This window comes from Scatophagus argus, chromosome 14 (genome assembly GCF_020382885.2).
Source record: "Scatophagus argus isolate fScaArg1 chromosome 14, fScaArg1.pri, whole genome shotgun sequence".
Taxonomy (NCBI): domain Eukaryota; kingdom Metazoa; phylum Chordata; class Actinopteri; family Scatophagidae; genus Scatophagus; species Scatophagus argus.
Genome location: NC_058506.1, coordinates 18737201 through 18762256, shown reverse-complemented (window position 1 = coordinate 18762256; position 25056 = coordinate 18737201). Strand labels below are relative to the sequence as shown.

At 41.3% G+C, this 25056-nt stretch overlaps 1 protein-coding gene across 5 annotated transcripts in view; it reads right to left on the bottom strand.

Annotated features, from left to right (window-relative positions):
- sgcd (sarcoglycan, delta (dystrophin-associated glycoprotein)) overlaps nt 1-25056 on the bottom strand; it is a 228979-nt gene that overhangs the window by 77628 nt on the left and 126295 nt on the right. For all 5 annotated transcript variants that reach the window (XR_006845275.1, XR_006845278.1, XR_006845276.1 and 2 more), the window contains one exon: nt 6031-6216. Coding sequence is in view for 1 of the 5 variants with exons in the window: in XM_046411438.1 (XP_046267394.1) it covers nt 6031-6216 (186 nt within the window). In the remaining 4 variants the exon portion in view is untranslated. The remainder of the gene's footprint in view (nt 1-6030; nt 6217-25056) is intronic.

The following is a 25056-nucleotide window of genomic DNA, read 5'->3' as shown; positions in this document are numbered from 1 at the left end:
CTGCACCGACCTGAATCAGTGCCCAATAAAACAGCACAAGAACAACCACTACAGCTCTGTGTGTGTGTGTGTCTATGATAGATACAGAGACTGACAGAGCTGCATGTGTGGTTTATGTCTGAGCCATAAACACAGGTGGCACTCCTCTCTCACATTACAGTAGGAGGTAAACATCTCAGCAGCCCGGAGGTCATCACCTGTCCTGACTGCTTACATTACAAACCTTTCCAAAGCCTGTACTGTTACATCACAGTATGCCTCATCATATAAAGGAGAGGTAATCATTCAAGTCCTGCAAGAGCTGCTACTGCTGCTGTTGTTGTTGCAGCAAGAGCTGTAGAGTTCATCCCTGCTGACTGAAGACTTAACTTTTCACTGTGAGCAGGATGTAACAGAGGATGGAGTGCTTATTATCAAGCCTGTGTTCAAGATAGACAGCGTGTCTCCACTTCCTCCCATTGTGCAACAGTAAACCAAAAGAGAGCGCTGCCATCTTGTTCTGGTGACATCAGAGTCTGAAAAATAAATGCTGTTGGGTAGGATTAGGTTGGTAAGAACTACCTACAATGACAGATACCATCTTTGGTAAAAACGCCTTCCAGACGTTTTGGCATCACTTTTGGGAGCTCTTTTCTGTCGCTCATCTTCATATACAGTGGTTCTAATGTGTCCTTTTCATCAGAGCCTCATCTCACCTCCTTTCCTTCAGTGTTACTCTCAGAATATGTTTACTGGTGTCCAGTTTGGATTTATCAATGATTTTCTCCATTTAGCTGGAGGCAGAAATCTCAGAGGCAGACAATTAAAAGTATCTGCATGGCTAGATACCATTAGAAGTAAGTAAAAATATTTCCTTTTGGCTGGGTTGACCCTTGTACAACTTGAATACAGAGCATATTGCAAATTCCCAGTGTGAACGAAACACAACTTTGCATATTCCATTTTCCTCATTGATTCTAAAAATGACAGCAGCTCACACTTCAAATTCAGAGACATCACCGTGACCTTGCCAAATTTCCTGCTGAAATCTGTATTCAGTAAACCGGCAAACATGAATAAACAACATCCGACAGCAAGCTTTTGGGGAGGTGGTGAGAGCTGATAGTTTGGCTGCCGACGGGAAGGTCAAGCTCCTCCGCTGGGCCCAAAAGAGGCAGAGCTGTTGGCACTGACGGCCCCGTTTTGGCCCCTCCTGGGACCTGGGGAGATGGAGGCTCAGCTCCATCTCCCAGGAGCACTGAGCCGTATCACACAGTCACAACAGTTCACCTCACTTCAGTCTCCAGTGGGGACACCAGGTATAGAAGATGGAAAGTGTCTTATGTATTTCTACCCATCCCTCCTAGTTATTTAACTCTCCCGAGCAGCAGAGAACCGTCCCTGGTTGTGTGCCCTGTTAAAGTTAACTTCTGTCATTTCAGTGGTGTTTTGTAAGTCAACCAGCTGCTAAGAGTTTTGAATATGTGCTGTTCATACAATATGATAGATGTCTGAAAGTTCTTCACACTCTTTCATTGTTAACAGTTCTCTCACTCTCTGCTTCTTCTTAATCAGCTTACAAGGGCAATTTTTCAGTTAAACCAATCAGATTTTGCCACAATTTCAATCGGCCAATCATAGTGTTGCTGTTGAACTTTAAAGCCATTCTCCCCTCTGCTTCTCTCAGCTGTCATTTCAGTCCAAAGCTGCTGTGACCCTTCACCTCCAGTCCATCATATCCACTGCCCAAGTTTAGCTCGTCAGAGTCTGCTCGGGGTGATAAGAACTACCAGAAGAAACCACCTCTGGGAAAAATGTATTTGACATGTACTTCAGTACTTCTAGTTGTATTTTCAAAAGGAAGTAGATTGTGAGGAAAGTAGAACTAGCCTCAACCCTTTGTATTTTTTTTAACCTGGTTTAGACAGAAGGCAGATAAGGTCAGCTAATCAGCTGGAACACTGACACTCAAATGTTAACAGCACTGAAGTCTCATGATGACACTGACTCCCTCCTCTCTGCAGGCTGGTGAACAGGCCTGGCTCACAGGAGTGGAAGGACGTGGAAGAGTGGGCAGCCCATACATCACCCCCCTCCCCCTTGTGTACTCATTACCACACAGACTCTGGACTGCCATGTACATGAGGTGCAGCCACTTTAATCTGTCTCAATCTAAGAGCCCTGCCGCAACAAGACTATTTAACATGATAGGAAGCTGGAAAAGCAGTCAGATGAGCTGTAGATCTCTGCAGAGAGAGGCAAGGAGTAACACACTGACACTCTCACACAGTCAAGAGCAGAATAAACACTCATACCTGCCTGCACAACCAACAGAAAGTTGCCTGCATTGTAAGTAAATGCTCAGATCATCTCAGCTTTTATGCAGATATTGGCTGTGGAGATGTCTTTCTCCATTTGTGGTGCCATGTAAAAAAAAGTTTGAAAAACTCAATGTCTCTCGAAATTATGATCGCTAATACTCAATATAATCCACAGACCTTGTTGTGTTGTTTGGAACTATTTTCTTTATGTATCATAATGCAGGAGGAAGGCTAACTAAGTATGCTAGCTCGTATTCCTGCTCAGCCTAGCAGGCCGTCATTAATATTCACATTACGCTGTCATGAGCCTGACAGGGCTCGCCCGGTCTCATCCTGTGATACACTGTACGTGGACAAGCAAGCTGCTGACCCAATGCAGGTACATGAAGAGCCGTTTGCAGAGCGGGGGAGCCCACACACGTTTTCATCCATTCATTTTCTATAACACTTAATAGCCCCCACAACCCTTGTCAGGGGGCTGGAGTCTATCCCAGCTGACTACGAGTGAGAGGCGGGGTTCACCCTGGACTGTTTGCCAGTCAATCGCAGGGCTGACACACAAAGAGAGAAAATCACACACGCTCACTCACTCACACCTCGGGGCAATGTAGAAGAGCCAATTAACCTAATGTGCATGTTTTTGGGACCATGGAGGGAAGCCGGAGTACCTGGAGAAAACCCACGCAGGCACAAGGAGAGCCTGCAAACTCCACACAGAAGGGCCCGGACTGGGATTTGGACTTGGAACCCTCTTGCTGTGAGGCAAAAGTGCAAACTGCTGCACCACCATGTCACCCACACGTTTTCATAATTGTTGACATGAGTGGAGAGCATGGCTCCGGGTAGACGTCTCGTGGCTAGTAGAAAGTGATTTATTATTATTTTAGGGCTGGGCAAGTTAACGCATCATTTAATCAATGCCGACAATCACATCAACGCAGAGTTTTTAGTGAGCAAGCGTGCAACAGTTAGTTAGCTACTCAGCAACGGACTTTAAAAATAATTAGTTCGTGTCACTCAATAACTGCATTAATGAGTGACAAAACAATTGTTGGCACCAACCAACCAATGTGTTAACGCGATAATAATGCCCAGTCCTAATTTATTTGTGTTTGTGGCCATTATGACCTGACAGGAAGCTGAAACCCTTCAGAGATAAAAACATGACAGAAATCCAACCCAACCCAACAGGTAAAATCGGACTGTCTGTGAGGTTCAGAATGAATGATGTCGATTTTCGGCTTTTGGCTGAGTTTGAGCTGCAAAATGTTGTTATGATTTTGTTTTTATGGACTACACTTCAGACCCGGGTCTTGGCACACTGGATTAATGTTGGTTTCTGAACAAGGGGAACATTGTGCTTCCTTTCCCTTGTGGGTCAAGAGACTGCTAAATTCTAAGGTGGCTGCCTTAAAACCAAAATCCAAGGTTACTTAAACAGGCTCGATTTGAGAGTGAAACCTGAACAAAAGGTTGCAGCAGTCTGAGTGACACTGGATGAAAAGACCATCCAATAAAAAGGATAAAAACATGGTGTTTATGTTCCTTGCACAGGCAAAATTCTCTTTCTGCTTGGCTGCAGAGGTCAGAGGGATTTAATGTTTTCGTAAAAGTCGGATGGACATGTGCCAGATGTAAAATCCAAGTTAATATTTGAAAAGCTCTTGAAATCCGAGTTGAGTTTTTGAATTGCTGGAAGATAAAATATGCAAATTAGTTCAAGTGCTTTGAACTAACTTGTTCAAATCACCCAGCTGGACACACATCCTCTCACACACACAAACAGAAGTCTCCCTCATGTCCACTGCTGGTCCATATTCATTAGTCACACTCATCTCTGTAATTGCAGTTGGTGTAAATATTTAATGTTGCACCTCCAACCTTCTCCCTCCTCCTATCTCTCAGACTCCTTCAGTATAGCAGCGTTGAATACAGGGATGTCATGGATTTCTACCGGCTCATTAACAGCATTGTTGTTTCAGTAGGCTGATGTCAAGTTTGCCCCTTTATGTGCCACAACCTCAGAATTAATTCAGGAGACAACAAAGCATCCCTCAACCCCAGACTTCACTGCTGTCCTGGAGGTGGCACTCTGGGTAGCATGTTGACCAGCCATAGCTCGGATGTGAAGGAAGCTGAACATCCAAATATTGTTTGTGAGCTGTCACAGACGGGAATAATACAGAACCAAAAACTCCAGACCAAAATTAGTTCAGCTTATTGTTGGTTCTTTGACTTATAGTTACTAAAATATGTGACCTTTCATTTCATTTTCAGTTTATTTTTGATTTGCTCTTGTTATTTGTTTTCCTCAGCCATCATAGTGTTGTGTACAAGTAGGCGATTTGCAGAGGAGGTTTGGACTTTGCAACTGCTTTACTAAAATATGATGGTAGTGGGAGTAGTCTGAGCAGGGCGTGGTTTGTAGTCTTGGCTGCAAAGCTGCAGTTTCAGACTTTGAACACAAGCTTGGAAACACAAAGTCAAGTTTTCAGCACGTCGCTTCTGGGTGTGCTTTAACTTTCAAACTTATCTATCAGATGCTCGTTTCTTATTCTATAATCTACAGGCAGACACATTCAAAACACTGTGACATCCCGAGTGTAGCGTTCTGTCAGAACATACAGCTTAGAATCTAACAAAGTGCTCTCTGATTTATGTAGATCTCACATTAAAGTCCTGCTGTGGAGCACACCTCATGTTTTATTCACAGCAGCAGCTACATGTGTGTGTGTGTGTGTTTGCATGTGCTGTAAAAATGTGCATGCTGTACACTGTTGCATCTGTTTCTGACTTATCATAGACACAGTGGATTACTAAGCAGAGAGAAATAGTCAAACTGAAACTAAGGGAAAAGAAGACAAAGAGGTTTGAAGAGTCAGGTCCTCTGTGCAAGCAGTTCAGTACGGCTAATATTTATGTTAAGCAAAAGAGGAAGTCAGGTGACATAGTATAAAGGCTGATTCATGGTCACTTGTTCAGAGTTACTCATCAGGAGATCTTTCTCATGTCATATTTTGTGACTGAGTAGCGTACCGATGTTGCTATGGAAACAGCAGTTTCCAGTCCACACTGACTCCAACCTGCCTTCAGAGTGTCTGTCCACAATCAGCCATTTGTCTGCAGCAGCCGGTCAAAACCGTCTTCATCAGGCTGACTGACGGCAGGCGTTTACTAAACCAAAATATTTTTCATGTCTACTCAATGGAAAGACATTGGGATTTTATAGTCATTGATTCATTGTTGGGATTTTCTGCCAGCCCACCGCAGTGAAACAGACAGATGGGGAGCTGATCAATCAATATAGAGTTAATAAGGTAAAAACATGAATATAGTGGGACATTTGTGTGATTTAAACAGCTCTCTGTGTGGATTATGGGGACGAACAAGTGCACAGGTGGTTTTCTAAAAAGATTTAGTCGTTAATAGGGTTTCATGCATCTGGCCCCATAAAGCTGTCTTTACAGATGTCAGTCATTTGGGCTAAAAGTCTGAGGAGGACTTGTTCAGGCAAAGACAACAAGGGCATGAAACTATAATCACCTGGGTGTATACCAGATAAAAAAAGAATCATGACATTTATATTTACAGATTATCAGACTTTTTCTAATGATTTGCATCCTCAATTGACTAACAATCTAAGTTTAACCTCCTTCTTTTTCCAACAACAACTCTAATTCATCAGCACAGACACACACACGTTAAGATACTGTCGCAAAAAGTGACTTACTATGGTGAAGTTCATGACTTTGAGGATCCAGATAGTTAGCGCCAAGTTGATCAGGATCAGGATCATCAGCAGCAGGACGAAGAAGTAAAGGCAGCGTTTCCTCCAGCCGTAGATTCCCACTTTGTACACTTGTGGTTTCTCTGAACTCTGAACATTGTTCCTATGAGTGCACTGTTCTTGGGTCATCTGAGAGGAGACACAGAGAGGATAAAGGAAGAGATGATTATTTCTTAGGGCAAGACTCAGTCAGACCTTTCCCTTTACTTATCAGGTGATTGGGCAGTTGTTACATTTTATTTTCACAGAAATATAGCCAAACAAATTTACTTACTTACTCATTCATGTGTTGGGGATGTCTAGTGTCTTAAAATTCTATATAGGTAAGTAAGTCCATAAGCTTTCTGATAAAGCTGGTGGACAAGCCAGAAATGTTCAGTGTTAACATGCCCAGCAGGCACAGAATAACATTATCATTGTTTTTGAATGGCAGTGAACCCAATGTTCACTCCTCTTTTAGCTTCTTTTTGGTCTGTACCATCTCGTGAGGAGAATATCTGGCTCTTCAGCTGCTAAATGTTTCACTATGTTCACCAGCTAGCTGCTAACTGTATCTGTCTGCCTTTGGGGCTCTGCTGAGTCTCTCTTTTTCTTGTCTGGCAGTTTTGTATTCAGCCATCACTGCAACCCATTGGCCCTCCATGGTGGAGTCAACCTCGATTGCTTGGAGATTTGTGAGACTGAACATTAGCCCAAATAACATGCCATAAACATTCCTTTCACTCCAATAGTGACCAGCCACTCGGTTCAGGCACGATGAAAGACAGCTTCTTTAGCAATTGCATTGATTGATTGCCAGATAAGTGGTCTATAACTCCATTACACCCCCTCTGCCCCATTGATGTGCTGATAGCGCAGATTAAAGATTATTCTAATTGTCTGCCTCAGAAGACGAAAAGGCATTGTTCACTTCAAGCGGCGTAATAATGACCTAATAACTCTGCGGAAAAATACAATTTATTGTCGGCTGTGCTTTGGAGCGCACGCCTCAGACCCACCAAAGCCAATCGTTTATGACAACCACACACATTTCCTGCTAACTGAAACAAATGGCACGAGACAGGGCCCTGGTGAGGAAGAGTCTGAGAGGAGACTACAAAGCACCGGTCAGAAGAAAAAGGGGAAATCTCACTGGGTAGGAAGACAAGGATGAAGAGGAAGATGATGTCAAATGTTGATGCGATGTTGATTATACTGAAAGAAAAAACTTTGTGAAAAACGTTCTGCTGCTATTTTAACGAGGCTCTCTTTCCTATTGTTGCCAGGGATGCTGGAGGTCAGCTTCTATAATGACGCCATAGTAAATGATTGATTGCATGGTTTTTTTTTGTTCGAGTTTGAATGGCTAGAATAATTGGTAAAGGATGCTGCACAGTGGCCCTAATCATTTAGGAACCAATAACCTCCCTCCAGCCTTGTTTCTGGATACAAGGACCAATCACAAAAATCTGGACAAAATATAGCTCTGACCATCACTCCTTCACTATTAAGACCAGACGCTAAATGGTGATAATGCAATCTAGATCTCAGTCTTAATGTAATATGAGGCCGTTTTACTTCACTAGTAAGCATTTTGACCTCCTTTCTCAAGGTCACCTTAACTACCTCGAAACTGTACTTGTACAGTACTTGAGTAATTGTACTTAGCCGCTTTCCACCACTGGATTTATTCAAACACAAACATGAATGCGATGACAAGCAGCTGTATGAGGCAGACGTAAGCCAGCCTGTTTGATCAGCTCCTGTGAGTGAGGATTAATAACATGGCTGATCCTGCACCACTCTGTCTCTTCTGTTTCCATCTGCAAACACCTGCCACAGCACACGTCTTCCAAATGTGGCTATGAGTCATAGCGGCACAGCAGACTGTGTCCACCCTGGAACAAACCACTGTCCTGTCAAGTCCAACACGATCCAGTTCAGGTGACGGGGCTGTTGTGCACACCAACAAGTTTGACTGTGAAGACTCAAACACAAGATACAAAGACTGATGGACAGGTTTCCCATTTCCTCGCCCTAAATTTGTTTTTGTTTTGTTTTGTTTTGTTTTTCTTGTGTGGTATGACTGGCTCAGACTACTGACCATGATATGGAGCTAAAGCTCCAAAATCAAACAGCTCACGTCAGTAAAATTTGGCAAGCAGATGGGAGCCAGAAAAGAGAAAGCCATGCAACATTAATTTTTTTTTAGAACAGTAAATCCATAAAATGCCAGAAGAAAAACTGAAACTCAAATACTCAGCCCAGGATCTATGCTGAAACTGTGCAACATTTTATATTTTTTTAAATTTTCCTAATAGTACAGTAACTGATGGAACGATGCAGAGCAAATGAATAAGGTCTGCCTGTTTAATGAATTTGCAACAGCCTTAATCATTTTATGGTAAAAATACTGTCATTCTCTTGTTCGACTTTCAAAAAATCAGCCTTACAAGGATTAAAACATACCCTTGATTGCAAGAAAAAGAACAGACAAAAGAATAAAAAGAGAGAATAGAGCAGAAGCTGCCAAACGTCTCCAGGTGTTGGAGAGACAGCAGCATCAGCAGCTTGGCAGGACAGTAACAACTGCAGTGACACCAGCATCAGTGTCAGCTGTTCACAAGATGTGTGCGCGTGTGTGTGCATTCGTGTGTGTGTGTGTGCATGTGGGCGTGAGTGCACTCACACATTCATGTGCAAATGTGTTACTTCTCAGGTAGATCCACACACTCCAAGGTTTTACTCTACTCCGTTTGGTATTTTTTTTGTTTGGTAATTGTATTTTTTAATTGGAAGTTGCCATAAATGCCGTAAAATCCATAAAATGCTGTAAAATCCAGAGGCACCTGTCAAGTGTAGGAGCGTGAAGAGATGGCAGTTAATTTTACCATCCAACTCCTCACAACTTGTTTTGTCTTTTGAAAAAAGTAGTTCCTGATTGTTCTCCACCACAAGCCACATGTCAGAAACCAACAGCCAGGGGTAAAAGATGTTGACTATTCTTATAACTGAGGCAGTCAGCTGGAGGTGCACTGCTTCATACACGTGCATGCCTCACTCTCCATAATCATCTACCAAACAACTCTGTCCATGTAGAGGCCCTGTCAGTGTCACTGCTGCCTTGCATCCACCTGCAGGCTTCAGCTAAGGGTTTAAGATATTTGCTCATTAGTTCATATCTCCATGTAAACATATCAGCTGAGAATGATGAGGTGGGAGCATCGATGCCAAACTCACAAACCTGAGTTGTCTGACTGTGTTGTCATTCTGAAAATAAATAAATAAATAAAAAAAACCTAAAAAGATCCAGTCCACAAGTGTGTCATCTTAATTTCAAACTGTCTTGTCTCAAACTGTCGCTGAATACACTTGGTCTTGGTTTTATTGTAGCTTACTTAAAACATAAGGTGAAGTTTTAGTCAATTAATGATGAACGTACATTCTAGTATTTATTTACTAATATGATCCTTTTTAATTGCTTGTATAATGTCTATAGTAGTGTCCATATTGTGGAAACCAAACTGTATAGGCTATAGTATACAAACTTGAACTTCTTCATCTTTCCCTGAAGTTGAAAGTAATCTCATTTTTATAGACTGTAAAATTGAAATATGATTTAAACAAACAAACTCTAATCAAAAATCAAAACGCAGTAACAAATCAAAAACAGTTTCTGAAGTTTTCCCAATGTCCTTATTGTTTGATTGGTTTCTTTTTCCCCACAAACGCACACACACTACTACACTACATTGTGGATTTGCTTCCTCACAAACTATCATAAATTAAATAAATGTTCTGCAGTAATGAAATATAACTCCTCTCTCCTCTGTGCTTGCTACAGACTCTCCCTCCATGCACAAAAAGTACTGATAGCTTTCCAATAAGCTCTTAGCCTACAGGCTGACTGAAAAAAAGAAAAGAAAATGGTGCTTGGTTACAAGCTAAATAATGGCCACTCTTATAAGAGTGGAGGTGTGTGTGTTAAGAAAGCCGAGTGGAAAGCCAGGGAGGAAGAAAATAAGTGGCAAATTGGAGGCAAATCAAATCATCGGCCATGACTCTTTTTCCCTTCACCGCTGCTGTCCAACGGTGCCTCTCATTCAGCCAACTATTCATTCAGAGAGCCCGAAGAAAACCCAATGGTCCAAAAACAAAGTCTGTCTCTGATTAGAGAAAGAAATGAGGTTTTACAAAATGTTATTGGTTATTCCTGCTGCCAAATAGCCAGGCAGCGCCCCATTAGGACTTTTATAGACAACATGTGGATCGGTACCAGGACCTGAGGACCGCTGCCAATGGATATGCCATTACTGGGGCTCGAACTCCTCTAAACGTAGAAATATACAAAATGGCAGACAGCCAGAGGAGTTTATTGGTCGCTGCAATATGTGGGTGAATGGGTAAGCAGACAAATGTAATTGGTTGAGTGAGTACTTGAGTTAGTAAAGTTAGGGAACATCTCGGTGACTGTTGATTTAGGACTTGATTGAGCATCATTTCTACTAACTGAAAGAATTAAAAACAAATGCAGGAGCTGCTACATGCTAACAGCTAACATGGCATGGAGTTCATTTGTTTGAAAGTTTTTCTAGAATTCCTCTTCCACGTGTTTTCTGAGCATCCGTCACTTTATGATTATCCAGCACTGAGGAGACCAAAAAGTCCTGAATTTCTCCCCACTCACTCCCCCCATTGCTATAAACTGTCCTGGTCCTTCATCCAGAGTGTCTTTTTTATTGTACGGCTGAAGCCTCACTACAAGTTATATTTTTTCACTTTTATAACCCAACAACAGCAACAGCAGCAGCAGAGAGTTGTAGTGAAGCAGTGCGGGCCAGTGAAGGCAAAGAGAAATCTGATGAAACCCTGATGAAAATGAAAACAGTTTTGTCACCAAACAGACTGCATGTTTTTTATCTAAAGATCGACCCATATAGAGGAAAAACACATCACATTTCTCATAAAATATGCATAAAAATATATTCGCAAGGATTGCAGGCAACTGGTGTTTATGTTACTATTGCTACTCTTATTACTAGCAATACTACTTCCATTACCAGTAATAATAATGATCTTTATTTCTACAGTATGGCGGTATTACCACGAAGCATGTAATTAGTTGGGGTGGGGGGTTAACTTAAGATTAGTTTATTGTTAGGTGGCGGCCTCTAGTGGCCGTAGTATTTATGACAGGATCTAAGCAGGGAGCCATGCTGCAAAGTCTTCAGGTTTAGCAAACGTGAAAATTAAATTATTACCCAAACTGTCAGCTGTGAATAAAATGGTTAAAACGCAAACTGCTTGTTCCGATTTCTTTGTTGTAGCCATGTTGACTTGCCCTCAGATCTTTTATTTATTTAATTATTTATAGTTTTTAAAACCATCAGCAGTAGGAATTATGCTGTGATAAAATGGACTTGTCCTTTGATGCTTTTGCCCCAAAGTCACCGGGATAAACGTTTGTGCATTTGTCATACTTTGTAGATGAAGGGTTTTGTGACTGTTGTTCTGTGTGCCACAGCAGCTCTACCTTTCTTTGGTCCCTCTTTTCCCCTCATTAACACCAAGGCCACATTCTCAGCTCAGCGCTGTGTCGACGTGTGCTGAGCTGAGCAGCTTACTGGTCCATTACAGATGAGACAGGTGTGGTTAATACTTACAGATACTGAAAAGGTCACAGAACAATGAGAGGTCCAACTTGTTCAGCATCTGACAAAGCCTCTTATCAGTGGTTAAACAAAAAACAAGACTGGAATAAGAAAACAGCCTTTTGCGCCACTTAATTTGGCCGTACAGGCATGAAGCTGAGCCTCGGGCTGAGCTTTGCTGGAGGGCATAATGAATAATTAACCAGCTGAGTAACTTTGTGCAATTCCTTTATTTTTTTCAATGGGTAATATGTAGAAAATGCCGTTGTTTTTTTTTTTTCTAAGTGGCTAGCTTGCTCGTCAGTGGTGTTGTTGCATACATGTTTTTAGGATCATGTAGCAAAGGCTGTGCTTGCTTTGGAAATCTGCGGGTCTCTAGCATATCTGTCACGAGGAGGAGAGAGGAAGCACAAATAAGCACAATATGGGCTTTTGTGGTTAGGTCTAGGCAAGAAAGTTTTTTTTTTTCATTTAGCTGTTCCAAAACACATGAAATATATTCAGTCAATGGAAGTTTAACTGATACGTTCTGTATCAACACTTTTGTGACTTTAACATTTCCTCATTATGTTAAGAGAAAAGATGATTGGTTCCACCTGACGAACACTTTTAGCTAGGCTTCCAGAGACATGAATTATGCCAGACACATGGTATGGAGTCATATTATCGCCAGAAATGCTTTGCGGATGAATAAACTTCACCCCCCTTCCCTTACGTATGGGGATGAGAACTTAGTCCTCAGACGCATTTCATTCAGACCACTCAGACCAGATTCTCATCACAGATCGACCTTCTCTTGCTGTTAAGCCTGTGGACCCCGAGGCGATACTTCACAAGTATAATTAACTTCCAGTCTTTAATGTCACCAAAACTAACATGCTCTGTGTTAGCATGACTATATTATCTGCTAAATGTTTAATCACAGGTTGGATCTAAAGCACATAGAACCAGAACCAGAGAGAATGTCATCACAACAAGGCAGCAAAAAATTAACTTGAAGACATAATTTTCAATGGAGACAAGAAGAGAGAGAGAGAAGTACAGGAAGAAGATAAGGAGGAAGAGTCTGGATGGCCACACTGATGAAGCTGCATTGGACTTCAACCAGGTGGGGTCTTAAAACCTCCATAGCTTCCTCAGATAGGCAGAGATGGGAAAGATAAAGGCAGGGAAATGGGAGGTTGGGGAGCGAGTTGGTAGGGAGAGTGAGGAATGAGGGGAAGAAACAGGAAGTGTTTAGATGATTGCAGGATTTAGATACAGACGCAGTGAAGATGAGGAAACAGGCTCCTGGGATGAACTTGCTTATTTTCACCAGCTAGAACAAGCTCGGAGATAACACAAGACCTTTAAATCACTCTGTTTACCCCTGGATGTCCGAGATACACAACCTTGGCAGTAAGAAAGCAGAGAAATCTAAATTCATCATCGAAGGAGGAAATTCCCACTTCAGTTAAAAATGCAGCAAAAACAGTTAAAATGTCTTAAAGTGTTTTCATTCATAACATATCTCTGGTCAAATTAAACCGAACAAGCTAATCAAAAATGTAAATTCTAAATTATTTTTGACAACCTTAAATGATGACTAAAATTCATTTACTTTTCCACCAATCTCCATTCAGATAAAAGACAAATGAGCCTATGAGTACATGCACTTCCTCAAAAATGTAACGTAAAAATACCAAAAGACATGTGATTGGTTAGCTTGTGCCGTTTGTTTGCTTGCTGAAGCCGTCGATATTGAAGACAACATCGAGCAAAGCTGAAGATCAGAAATCTTCTACTTTGAAGTCCAGAAAGTGAAGGCAGAAAGTTAGTGTGGAAAACTTTTAACAATTTGGACTCACAGATCTTTTGACACCACATGTGTCCAGTGGCAACCTGAGGTTCTCAGCCAAGGCTTTGTTTGCCATTTCTCAGTCTGGGCTGAGGACCAAAGGTGACCACTTTCTCCAGAACCACCTCCCAGAGGAGACCAGACCTGCAGACTCTTTTTTTATAAGTGCACTTCAACAGGGTTTGGGGTCTGAATTTCACTTTCATCTGTGAAGTCGCTCTTTTGAAATCCATTGTTTCAAACGTACTGTCTTAGCTTGTCCTTATAGAATTTTTTATAATGTTCTGTTTTTTCTTATTTTCTTCTGTTTTTAATTGTTTTTGTGCGATTGCTTGATTGCATTTCATGTTGTCTGTAAATCACTTTGTGATTGAAAAATGCTGTATAAATAAAGAGTATTGTTGTCTGTCTCGATTCAAGACATGAAGAAACTTATTCCAAAAGACAATTACAGTGAGGACAAACATTAATTATTAGTGAACTGTTTGGGTCTACTTCAAACATTTCTCAAATTTACCTTCTGAAATCAGGCTTGCAAACACTTTAAAATGGGCAGGTTAAAGAAAAGGGAAAACACACTGAAGGTTTGTGTGTGTGTGAGAGAGATGTAAGGAGTCGCCTTCGATCAGACCCTGCACAGTGACAGGTCAGCGCTGTGCGGCTCGCCTTCGTCCCACCACAGAGACAGTGATGCTAAATTGCCTGTCTCTTTTCCTTGCTCACTCTATCTCTCTGTCTTTTTTCTCTCTCTCTCTCCTTCATTCCCTTTTCATTTGCCCTCCCTCCCTCTTTCTTTATCTCCCCCCTCTCTGTGAGAGACTAACATCTGAGTCATAATTGTCTATAAACACTCATGCGCTTGACTTCGGAGCCAGCAGCCTCAGGGGGAAGTTGTGGTGCTGAATAATAACAATAAGTTTATTTGCAGAGCACTTTTGTAAGAACTTTTCACAGCTTAGTTCCGCTTGCATACAGCGAAGAGTGATGATCAAGTAAAAATAAGAATTGAAGGAAGTAAAACATTTCATTTAGATTGAGTTTAACAGCAATTTGTGTGATAACATTCACATAAAATAATGTGTGATCTTGGTTTCAGTCTCACAAAGATGAGTTTTTACTGTCATAGTCTCAATGTCATCTCCACGACTGAATTTTCTTTTTTTTCTTTTTTTTTTGCGATCTGTTCCAGCTTAAAGGTCCAGCGTTTCTGATTTACTGGCCCCTAGTGGTGAGGCTGCGGATTGCAACTAACTGAGCAACCCTAGCTAAGCGTGCAGGGGAACTACAATGGCTGAACCGCAACCTGCTGCTTGGAGGTGCAAAATGTAATACAGGTTTCAGTTCAGTTCATTTTAGAGAATTAGTGTCAGAAATATGTCGGTGATAGAGAAAAAAAAAGGTTCAGCTTATTGCTGTTATTTTAGAGGATCTCAGGAGGGAAAAGGCGTGAGTCAGAGAGACAGTGGACAGATGGAGTCCAAGACGTGCCTGCTGAACTAATGCAGCACTTTGAATCCATCCCCACGAGAAACTGTTGAGTAAAAGGCAGCCCAAGTGTGAAGTAGTTTCATTCACTTTCTAAACACAACAGGCCAAAGAACCAACACACGAGATTGACTGCAGTCTCCCATTTATATGCTCTTTCACACCTAACCTGTTTGGTTGGGTTCGACTGGGCCGATGTGAAAGCTGTCAATCAAACCCTGGTGTGAGATCGCTTAAATGTGTTGGATCTCATATCATCTGTGGTGTGAGAACAAATGAGCCAGCCGTAGAATGAGAAGATACCACATCATGAAATTTGTTCACGAAGTGATCTTATAACTGATGCTTTAAGCGCCATGTGAAAATTGATGTGACTTATTTGGTAACCATAGTAACCAGCATTTTCTCCAATTAACAGGTCCTTAGCAGTTAAAGCTGCTGTGTTTTATCACGCTCTGTGTGCTTTGTCAGTTCATGTCCTTTAAAAAGTGTCTGCTGATGATCCCATGATAATAAGCTCTGAATCATTAGTGTACCAGACAGCTCATTTTCGTCCTGTCTTTAGCTGTTAGTTATTACTGATAACGTGTTGCTTTGTAGTCTAAAAAAAAAAAAAGTGAAAAAATTTAAGGTTAACATGTCGGTGTGTGATGCACATTTGGCATCTGAGCCCAGTTCTCACTGGATAACTGATATCTATACTCTTCCTATATGTTTTCTTCTCGTCACGTGTATCTGGGTGGTTTTGTAAACACTCTGGTATGTCACAGTAACATGACTAAAGCTACATCCACAGGCCCATCCTTGCAGGGCGATGGAAAGTTCTGTGTTGTTAGATTAAAGTACCACTGGCACAAAGAAAAATAATCCTCTCCAGTCGAGAAGTGGCTGGTTCAGTGCCTCTGTCTCAGTCATTTCTCAGTGTTTCCTTGGTATTACACAGGGATTGTCGGTGATCCAGAAAATATCAGACACCTTCTACTGGCTCCGCTGCCCGTCCGTTAGCAGGATCTCTCTGCCTATTGGACAAGTCTGTGGGGGATTTTTCTGAGGAAGCTTGTGGATTTTCTGTGGCTCAAACAGATGGCACACAACTTCTCTTTCCAAAACCACAGTAAATAAATATTAATCGCACAGCCAAAAGCAGCTTCCAGGAGACAGATCCTTGGAAGCAGGTCTGTGGCTGTGGCTTTTTGCATTTCTTTTGAGCTCAGCAGGGGTCTCTACCAACCAAGAAACAATCTCTCTGGCTTTGAGTCAGGATTCTGTGTATGCACAATCTCTCAGTGAAGAACATATTTGTAAATGAGGCTATTGCATCATTATTATAAGAAGAGTTTTTATGACAGCAATGCTAAAACTGCCTGTTGTGCCCATTAAAAACATAATGAGCTCGCCTTTTGTATCGTTATGACTGAACTCCTGGCTTCACCACCAGCTGTGCAGCTGCCCTGGGGGCCAAAACCCCAGGGGCCCCGAAAGTCACAGGTTTATTGCATGTCGGTCGTAATTTAATAAATTCAAAATTTGTTGGGGAATTTACATCAGTTAAAAATCATCTCAAGCTCCTGTGTTGAACAGGGGGTCTTGTGGCAGAAAACCTAAATTATTTTAGTTTATTTTTAGAAAAATGCATCACGTGAGCATAATATTAAGTGATGCCACATGGGAGTGGCCGATCTTGCAATGATTTCATACACAGAAAAGGCCGAAACATTACTCTCCATTGGGCTGCAATCAAATAAAAAAAACTGAGAATAAATACTCATATACTCAATACTCAATTTCCCAGAGCCCAGTCACAGCTTCAGTTTGCTTCTTTGGTTCAACCAACAATCTAAATGCCAAAGATTCTTTTTTACTGTCAGAAATGATCAAGAAAAGCAGCGAATCCTCACACTGATGAAGATGAAACCAGCAAATGTCTCCCAACATCATCTCATCCCAGAATCACTGAAACATTTACTCGCACATTTGTGTAAATTCAGATTAAAAATACAATCAGATTGCAAGCTATTAACTATTAACTGGATTTCTACTTTTTCAGTCAGTTGGTAGCAGCAGGGCACAATTTTGCAGCCACATCTTCTAGCTGCACAATCTGTGGCAAACACTGCAAGCTGCTGCTAACATCATCACATGGTCCAGACCAGATAATCAAACCAGAATGTGGTGTTTCTCCAAGATCGGGACACATTGCAATGTTCTCTATAAAAATATTTGATCATATTAAGTAGTAAACAGTAAATATTTAGATGCTTTGCAGCCAAACTTCATGAACAGTAGAAGAACAGTCACTATTGGAACGTGTAGCTTTGTGCACCAATCTAAAATGGTCTCTTTTGCAGCTGTCTGCAATCAGCCACCCTGATAGCAAAGCAAGACTTGCATAATTACAGGTTGACAGTTCTCGATTATTAAAGTGAAGAAAGAGTCTGAGGTGACACTCAAAGCAAAGTATCGACCAGCTTCCACACTCCCTGTGACTGCTGCAGGAACGCACATTTCATTTATTTTTCAAGAGTGCTCTTCTTGTAGAAGAGCACTTTTATCCAAAGTGCTTTTGAGTGACACAAATCCCTCGGTTTTTATCACAAGTGGGCATGAATAAAGAAGAGAACCTGCTGACCCTGTGGTGCTGCGCAGAAACAAAAAGAGCAGGAATTTGAGATGCTTTGCAGAAGAATGCAGCAAAATAAAAGAAAGAATAAATGAAAAAAAAAAACAGGTTTGACACACAGTAAATGAAAGAACAAATATTATAAGCAAGCATAAAAGAAGTAAACAGACTGAGTCTTTGACTTGAAGGCTGAGAAGGAACTGAAGACGATGCTGAGATTCTGGAGTTGTCTGGAGATTTTACCTCCCTGGATGACTGTCGTCTGAAGTTTCAGTTTATTTTTGGCTGTTAGATGAAACCAAGTCAAAGACACTTTGACACATATGACATGGGACTGGAAGACGATTAAAGCAAAGGCAGGAAATATGTTACCTTGTGTTACTTGTTTGTGGTCTAATTTGTGTCAATGTGCTGTCATAAAAACTATGTATGGACTAATAGAAGATAATTCCTCCCAGTGACCTGCTAGACGTTTGTTGTGGTATCTGTTTCTACAGAGAACTTGCTCTCTGCTTGTACTTTAAACTTTCTGGGTATTTTTGTGTGATTGGGACATTTTTAGGCATCAGCCTTTGGGATGGTTGGAGTGTAGCCCCCAGCCAATAACAGCATGCAGGGTGTGAAAACTATGAAAACAGGTATGGGTTAAGCTAAAAATACTTTACCAGCACTAGCTTGAAATCCACTTTGCTGACGCCATTCGCTTAAATAAGGGTTTCTGTGCTTGTAGTGGAGTACTTTTACAATGTGGTATTAGTACTTTTATTTAAGTAAAATATATGAATGTCTTCAGCCACCATCTGACATCATAGCAAGATGTCATACAGTGTTGTGTTTGAAACAGGGTTTCATAAATCAGTAGGTCACATCTATAATAGCTGATTCGCCTTGTCATTGTATCAGGATTTTTCATCCAAAGTGTAATTTCATTTTATACTAAACCTCTTTGCACTCATTTGCCCCACCGTCAAATCACGAGCTGACTGATGGCGGTTTTGACTTCTCTGCATTTCAAACGGTTTCCGGTAAACATCTGTGGTATTTACTGCACACCGCGCTCATCCACAACATTATCATTATAGGCGCTCGGCTGCAGTTGTCCATCTTCTCTGATGTGCACTGAACATTCATTGGTATGCACAGCACTGACCTGTTTGGGAGTCTGGGACTATTTAGAACAACAATTTTTATGGTAAGTGCCAATCGGTCATGCTGTACTCTCTCAGAGACGTGATGGAGTTAAAAATAAAGGAAATAACAGATAAGTGTACCAAGGAAAAGAAAAAGAGAAATGAGAGACAAAAGTGGAAGAGACAGAGAGATAAACTGGGAGAAAGAGGCTAAAATACCCCACAAGAACTCGCAGAATGGAAACAAAAAGGTGGAGAGGAGACGAGAGAATGAGAGAGCATTGGAAAAGAAACCAGAGGACAAAAGGAAAGAGACAAAGAGGGAGATGTAGAGATAAAGAAGAGGAAGAGAACTCTGTGCTCCAGAGAAAACTGGAGAAACAAAGAGACCATAACCTTGAAGCTGAAGTAGAAAATGACAGACAGCTAAAGGACAGTTTTCATTTTTCAAGACATATTGTAATATCCAAATGTTCTACAGCGCGCATGGAAGCCCCGAGAAGCAAGCAAAAAAAACATCTGCAAAAATTGCAAATGTAGACTACAACTAAATACACAGGGACAGATTATAGTGAAACAAAGGTGAAATGAAAAACAGGTTGAAAAAAGAAGTAAAGACAACAAAGACACATGAGGAGAGTGAACCTTCAGCACAAAACAGGAAAGAGAATACAATAAAAACCCAAGGACCATTCCCTTTTCTTGTTTAACTTGATAACAGAGGTGTACGTTCAGATTCAGCGACTTCATCTTCAGCAGAACTTTACAATCCAGTTCAGGAGAGGAAAGCGCTGTGGGTGGGAGGTGTGACCTCATTGGCCAAACAGGGTGAATGCATATGTGTGGCATGAGTATTGTATTCAAATTCAAAAATCCAAACCTATTCATTCAAAACCTGCAGGTGCCAACAGATCACAGGCTTCAGCCACAGAAATACATTGAAACTGTAACGGCAAACCCGCTGAGACCCTCCGTCATATCACCTGTCAGAGAGGGAAAACTCACCAAACAAGCCTGCTTCTAATTGGTGTTAAAACATGACAAACAAGTTGCAAATTAACTCAGTTCTTGAAATATCTAATAAACAGTGGCCGTAATCAGCCTCCACGTCATATAAACAGCAAATTAAAGTCAAAATAAGCGTTTACTTTCACCTCACTTCATGATTTTAAAAAAGCCAGAGGCGACAGACGCCAACTCGTTACTTTCAGAGGTTTTCTGCTGAAGTTTGAGGTCGCGAGAGTTTTTTTCTGTCATCTCATTGTGTTGTCAGCGTGTGGGATGTGGTTTCTCAACAGGACGTCATGTTATTTACAGCAGCACAGCTATCTGGAGAAATAAAGGAGTTTTCAAACAAAAGGAGCCAAGTTTGGGTGCTTTTAAGGATCAAGTTTTCTTCTAAAGTGTATAAACCGTTCACACAAGTAAATTCTGGATTGTTATCCTGGTACTGATATTACTTCCTGTTTAGTCTAATGGACTGTTAAAGCAGTTGTTGAAGCGGTACAGATTGTCAATTCATTTTAGATATGTACAGTGAGAGTCAGACAAACAGTCAGAAGAACAGACAGATAATGAGAACCAGAGACATTACAGGAAGTGGACACAAAGTGGCTCTTGTCTGCTCAAACTGGGAAGAACTCTAACAAGCAGGTGTGAAAGTATCCAAGAGGCAACATAAATGTCCTCCAAGAAACCGTGGTGCCTTGAGCTAAAACTAATCAGCAATGAACAGGAACTCTAGCTGAGGATGATGGGAACATTTAGAGTTTGGCAGGTCTTTAGTCACTGATCTGTTTTCCTCACTTTTCCTTATTTGGTGAACTGTTCCTTTAATATTTATACATTTCTAAACGGTACAAGCCGTGCCAGAATCTGTGTATTGAGAGTTAATCTTTTGCTTTCAATATTTTTGTGACATAAAGCCCAGAGGAAATGTTTTTATGGCAAAATCTCCAGTTGAGGAATTGAATTGGAAAATGAAACTGCACAAAACTAGCAGACTGAAACCAGCAGGACAAACTCATGTCCGTCAGACACTCATTCATCTGGGTGTGAGCAACCAATCGGATCCTTTCAGACAGGCGCTCTCATTTGTCTCATTAACAGCAGTTTCGTCAGGAGAGTGAAAAAGTAAGAAACACTGCGGCCCTCCAGAAACTTTGTGACGTTTTACGATTTGTTAGATCCATGATTTAACAACAGAGCTCACACTGCGCACAATAAGCACGGTATTAAAAAAGCAATTTTTCATAAAATAAAACAGATAAAGCAAGTTGTACACTATGAAGCATGAAACACACTTGACACCTGGAAGTCTGGATGTCAGTGTGGACTGCAGTGAGAAAAAGTAAAAACTTTCAGTGTTATTTTTTGAGGCATGCTGTACGTTTATGAGAAACGCTGAATGACTGCCGGAAACTAATTATGTCTGTCTCAGCTTGACCGAGGTCCGAGGAAGCCGTAATGATGTGAAAAGACAGCATGCTCTTTGAGGCCGTCACAGCAAATGAGAAGCCTCCCTCTTAATTGACCTGCCTGATGGCTCGATCACACTTTAAAGGAAAATAAATACTAAGAAGACTGAAATGGACGAACCCCTGGGTGTCCACTGGGTTTTACAGACGCGCTCATTAAATGGTGAAATGGAGAGAATAGAGCAAACACACAGATATATCACGGGTATGATTTCAGCATCTCTGTGTCTGTTGTTCTCTTTAAAATCACTCAGCTTTTGAGGGTTTAGGGGCTATTTACCCCGCGGCAAAATGGCTGCAAACAACGCGGGTGGGGTCATAATTTCCATGGAAATGACTTTGCAGCGCCATGCCAAGTGGATGTGGGAAGAGGTTGGCTCGGCGCAGCTCGGTTCCTGCTCCAAAGTCTAATCCTTAAATTATCACTCACTCAGCAAATCCCCCTGTCCTCTCCTGCCTCACTTTTCTCCCTCTTTTCACATCCTCTTCTCAGATTCATCCGCCCCACCGCCACCACCCTCCTGCTGCTCCATCTATCCATCTGTCTGCAGGAGGGTGGAGAAAATAACAGAAACGCTGCATGAATGAAGACTGTCGGTAAAATGAATCTTCACAGTTTTTTCAGTGAATGTTATTAGACCTACAATGAAGAATACGTGAGTTTTAACCCTCAGTGACACACCTTAGGGGGGGCAGGGAAGATTTGGGGGGGGGGGGGGGCGATAGCAGTTCAACAGGATATGGCACATAGAATTGTATATCCTATCTGAAACATATGAACATGAAGGTAAATGTGAAATCCAGCAGTCAACTTTTCTCATCGTAACTCTCCAAGACCTAATTCAGACTGCTGGCCCAAATCAAATTTTTTGGCATATCCAGATTGTATACAGATTGATTTAAAGATGTCTGAACTTCGACAGACAAATCAGATCAGAACCACATTTAGATGCAATTCAAATCGGATTTCTGCAGATGCAGAACAGATTATTTTCCGAGCTAAAGCAAACTGCTTTTGTCACCTAAACTTGGCCGCAGACAGGATTTAAACTCTGGATTCTGGTGTGACAGTCCTGAACTTGTACCAAAGTGCGGGTATAAACGTAGGCTTTCATTCAGTCAAAGAGATGTTGTGAAAACATTAGTGTCCATGTAATACAAATCATAAACATTACATTTTGTGACTATTGCACAGTATGCTGTAATGCTATGATGGACCCGAATGATTTCAGTGAGCCACACAGTAAATGAAACCAAACCAAAACGATGAGCGAAAAGAGGCTGAAACGCATTACGATTATTTGGTCCTCTGGTATTATAAAAGATTAGTGGACTGATAATTATGAAATTTATCTGAAACAAAAAATTGTGGTGAGCCTTTAAGTCTAACACCCACCTGATCTGTGTAGCAACACTGTGAGTCAGAAACTGTTTTCAACAAACTAAGATGTTTCACTCAGTAGTGCTAAAATAAAAAGGTCTGATGAGTCACAGTTTTCCAGATTTGGCTGGGTTTATGGTCAGAGAAAATGCTGTCCACAAGGCACGTTGCCAGCTGTTAAACACAGTGCTGCGTATGGCTCAGCCTTTAAGCTTAAAAGCTGAAAGTTGTCCTTGATCAGAGGGTGTGTTTAATACAGAGCTGCTGGGGACAGGTGTGGTCCGCTTTGGCTGTGGTCACAGCAAATGAGAAACCAAAGGTGTGCACTTAACAAAGTGAATAACCTGAACCCTGACTGATAAGGAGCATGTGGTTACAATTAATGTGTCGGATCACTAATGCCGGCTAGCAGAATTTAAATGCCACTCTGCTGAGACTGTTCACGGACAGAATTAAATATCTAAGCTCATCTCCACCTCAGCCAGCAGCTGCACGTTTTCATCTCCGCTCGTGGCTGTTTACAATAACTACATGTGTGCCTACATTCATTTTATTTCCCTTTCACACGTCGCAAACACAACTGATAATGATGAAGAAGAATATTTTGGGAACACGATTAACCGCAGCTGATGGATTTCTCTCCCTCCTGTTCAGTGGAGCAGAGGGAACCTCATCGCAGAGCTGCTGCTTAGATGCTAAATGCTGATCACATGAGAAGAAGTTGATCTTTTGAAGCGTCTCTCTCATGTGCCAGACTCTCCACTGCAGAAATCCGGGAAACATAAAACCCCCAGTGGTGGCTGAAAGACTCTGCTGACTTTTTGTAGCACTTGAATGTTGCATGAAGGATAAAACAATGCTTGCTCTATGAATATTTGTAAGATATGCCTTAATACAGCAATAAAACTATACTTAAAGCTCTTTATTTGGGGGTTTATTCTAAATATGTAGACATTTTACAGACTGAACAACTAATCGATTAGTCATGAAAATAATCAGCAGATTAATTGACAATAAAAGTAATTGTTCATTGTAGCCTTATCTCCCACCTGTCCACCTGACCAGATGGTTGAGACACTACCTGTGCAGGAGGATTCCTCTTCTGGGGACAATGCATGTCCAATCACCATTTGATGAGATATTTCAGTCTGGACCAAAGTGGTGGAATTTTTTTTTAGAACCATGAATATTAGCTAGAGACTAAACTGCTAACTGGGATGTGATCCTCCTGTCCAGTATAAATAGGGTTTCACTCCTGCAGCATCCATTTCTCTGCTTGTGAATAAGTTGGTTCTGCATGTGTGTGAGTGCAGGTTTGACTGTCTGTCTTTGGTATGAGGTAGCAGCAGACAGTTGGAGGCTGCATGCAGGCAGACAGTAAGAAGGCTCATGTGGAGACAGAGAGAGACGGTGGGGTTGGGGGCTGGAGTCGAGGCATATTTAGAGCTCTGACTCTGTTCCTAATATAACAGTGCATGGAGCGACAGCTGCTGTGTGTCCTGAAGCTGGGCTGTCTTACATGTCGCAGCGGGACAGACTGGACCTGGTGGTGGAGGCTACTTCAGACAAATATAATCAATGTATAAACGAGTGCAAAGACTCAAAAAGGCGGCTGTCTGTGGGAGAGACACCAGACATGCTGCTAATTTCATTTTACTCCATTAAATGCCAAAAACTGACATCTGCAAATTGTTTCTTTTGTCCGAGCAACAGCGACATGTTCTGCATGAAAAATTACATAAATGAGGAATTGATGATCAAAATAGTTGTTAATTAATTTTCTTTCAACTAACTAATGCATTAGCTCTTTTCATCTTCTTCATTCTCCTCTTGTCGTTCTTTGTTTCTCATAAAAAAAGAAGCAAAAAGCAAACTTATCAGGTCCTCAGGTGGACTTTAAGGGATGCTGTTAAAGCTGGGACTCTTTGTTTTCACCATCATTTTTCATGCAAATAATATTAGATCCAAGAGATATATTCTTCATGATTTATTATTATATATTTCAACATTTGACTAACCCATTACAAACTACCCCTTACTTACTACAGTCAAGTTCATATACTGGATAATGTTTGACCTTCGAAGACAAAGACCTTGCAGACAAACGGCATTTCGTTGATCCTTTCGGGCTTATGACGCCCTGAAGTAAAGCGAGGTCTGCTCAGAGCTCTTTGTTCACAGGAAGTGCTGCACAGCACAGTATGTGCTACGACCAGCTCAGGTGATAAGATGCCTGAGAGCTCAAATTATCCAGTAATTCACAACAATTAGAGAAACATATGAAAATATATCACTTTGTACGTCAAGTGGTTTTTTTAGCAGTCACACCAGTTTGGCACTAAACTGGGAAACCACCTACTCCCATCACGACGTTACTGTTGTTGGTAATGTGATGGTGCAACAGTCCAT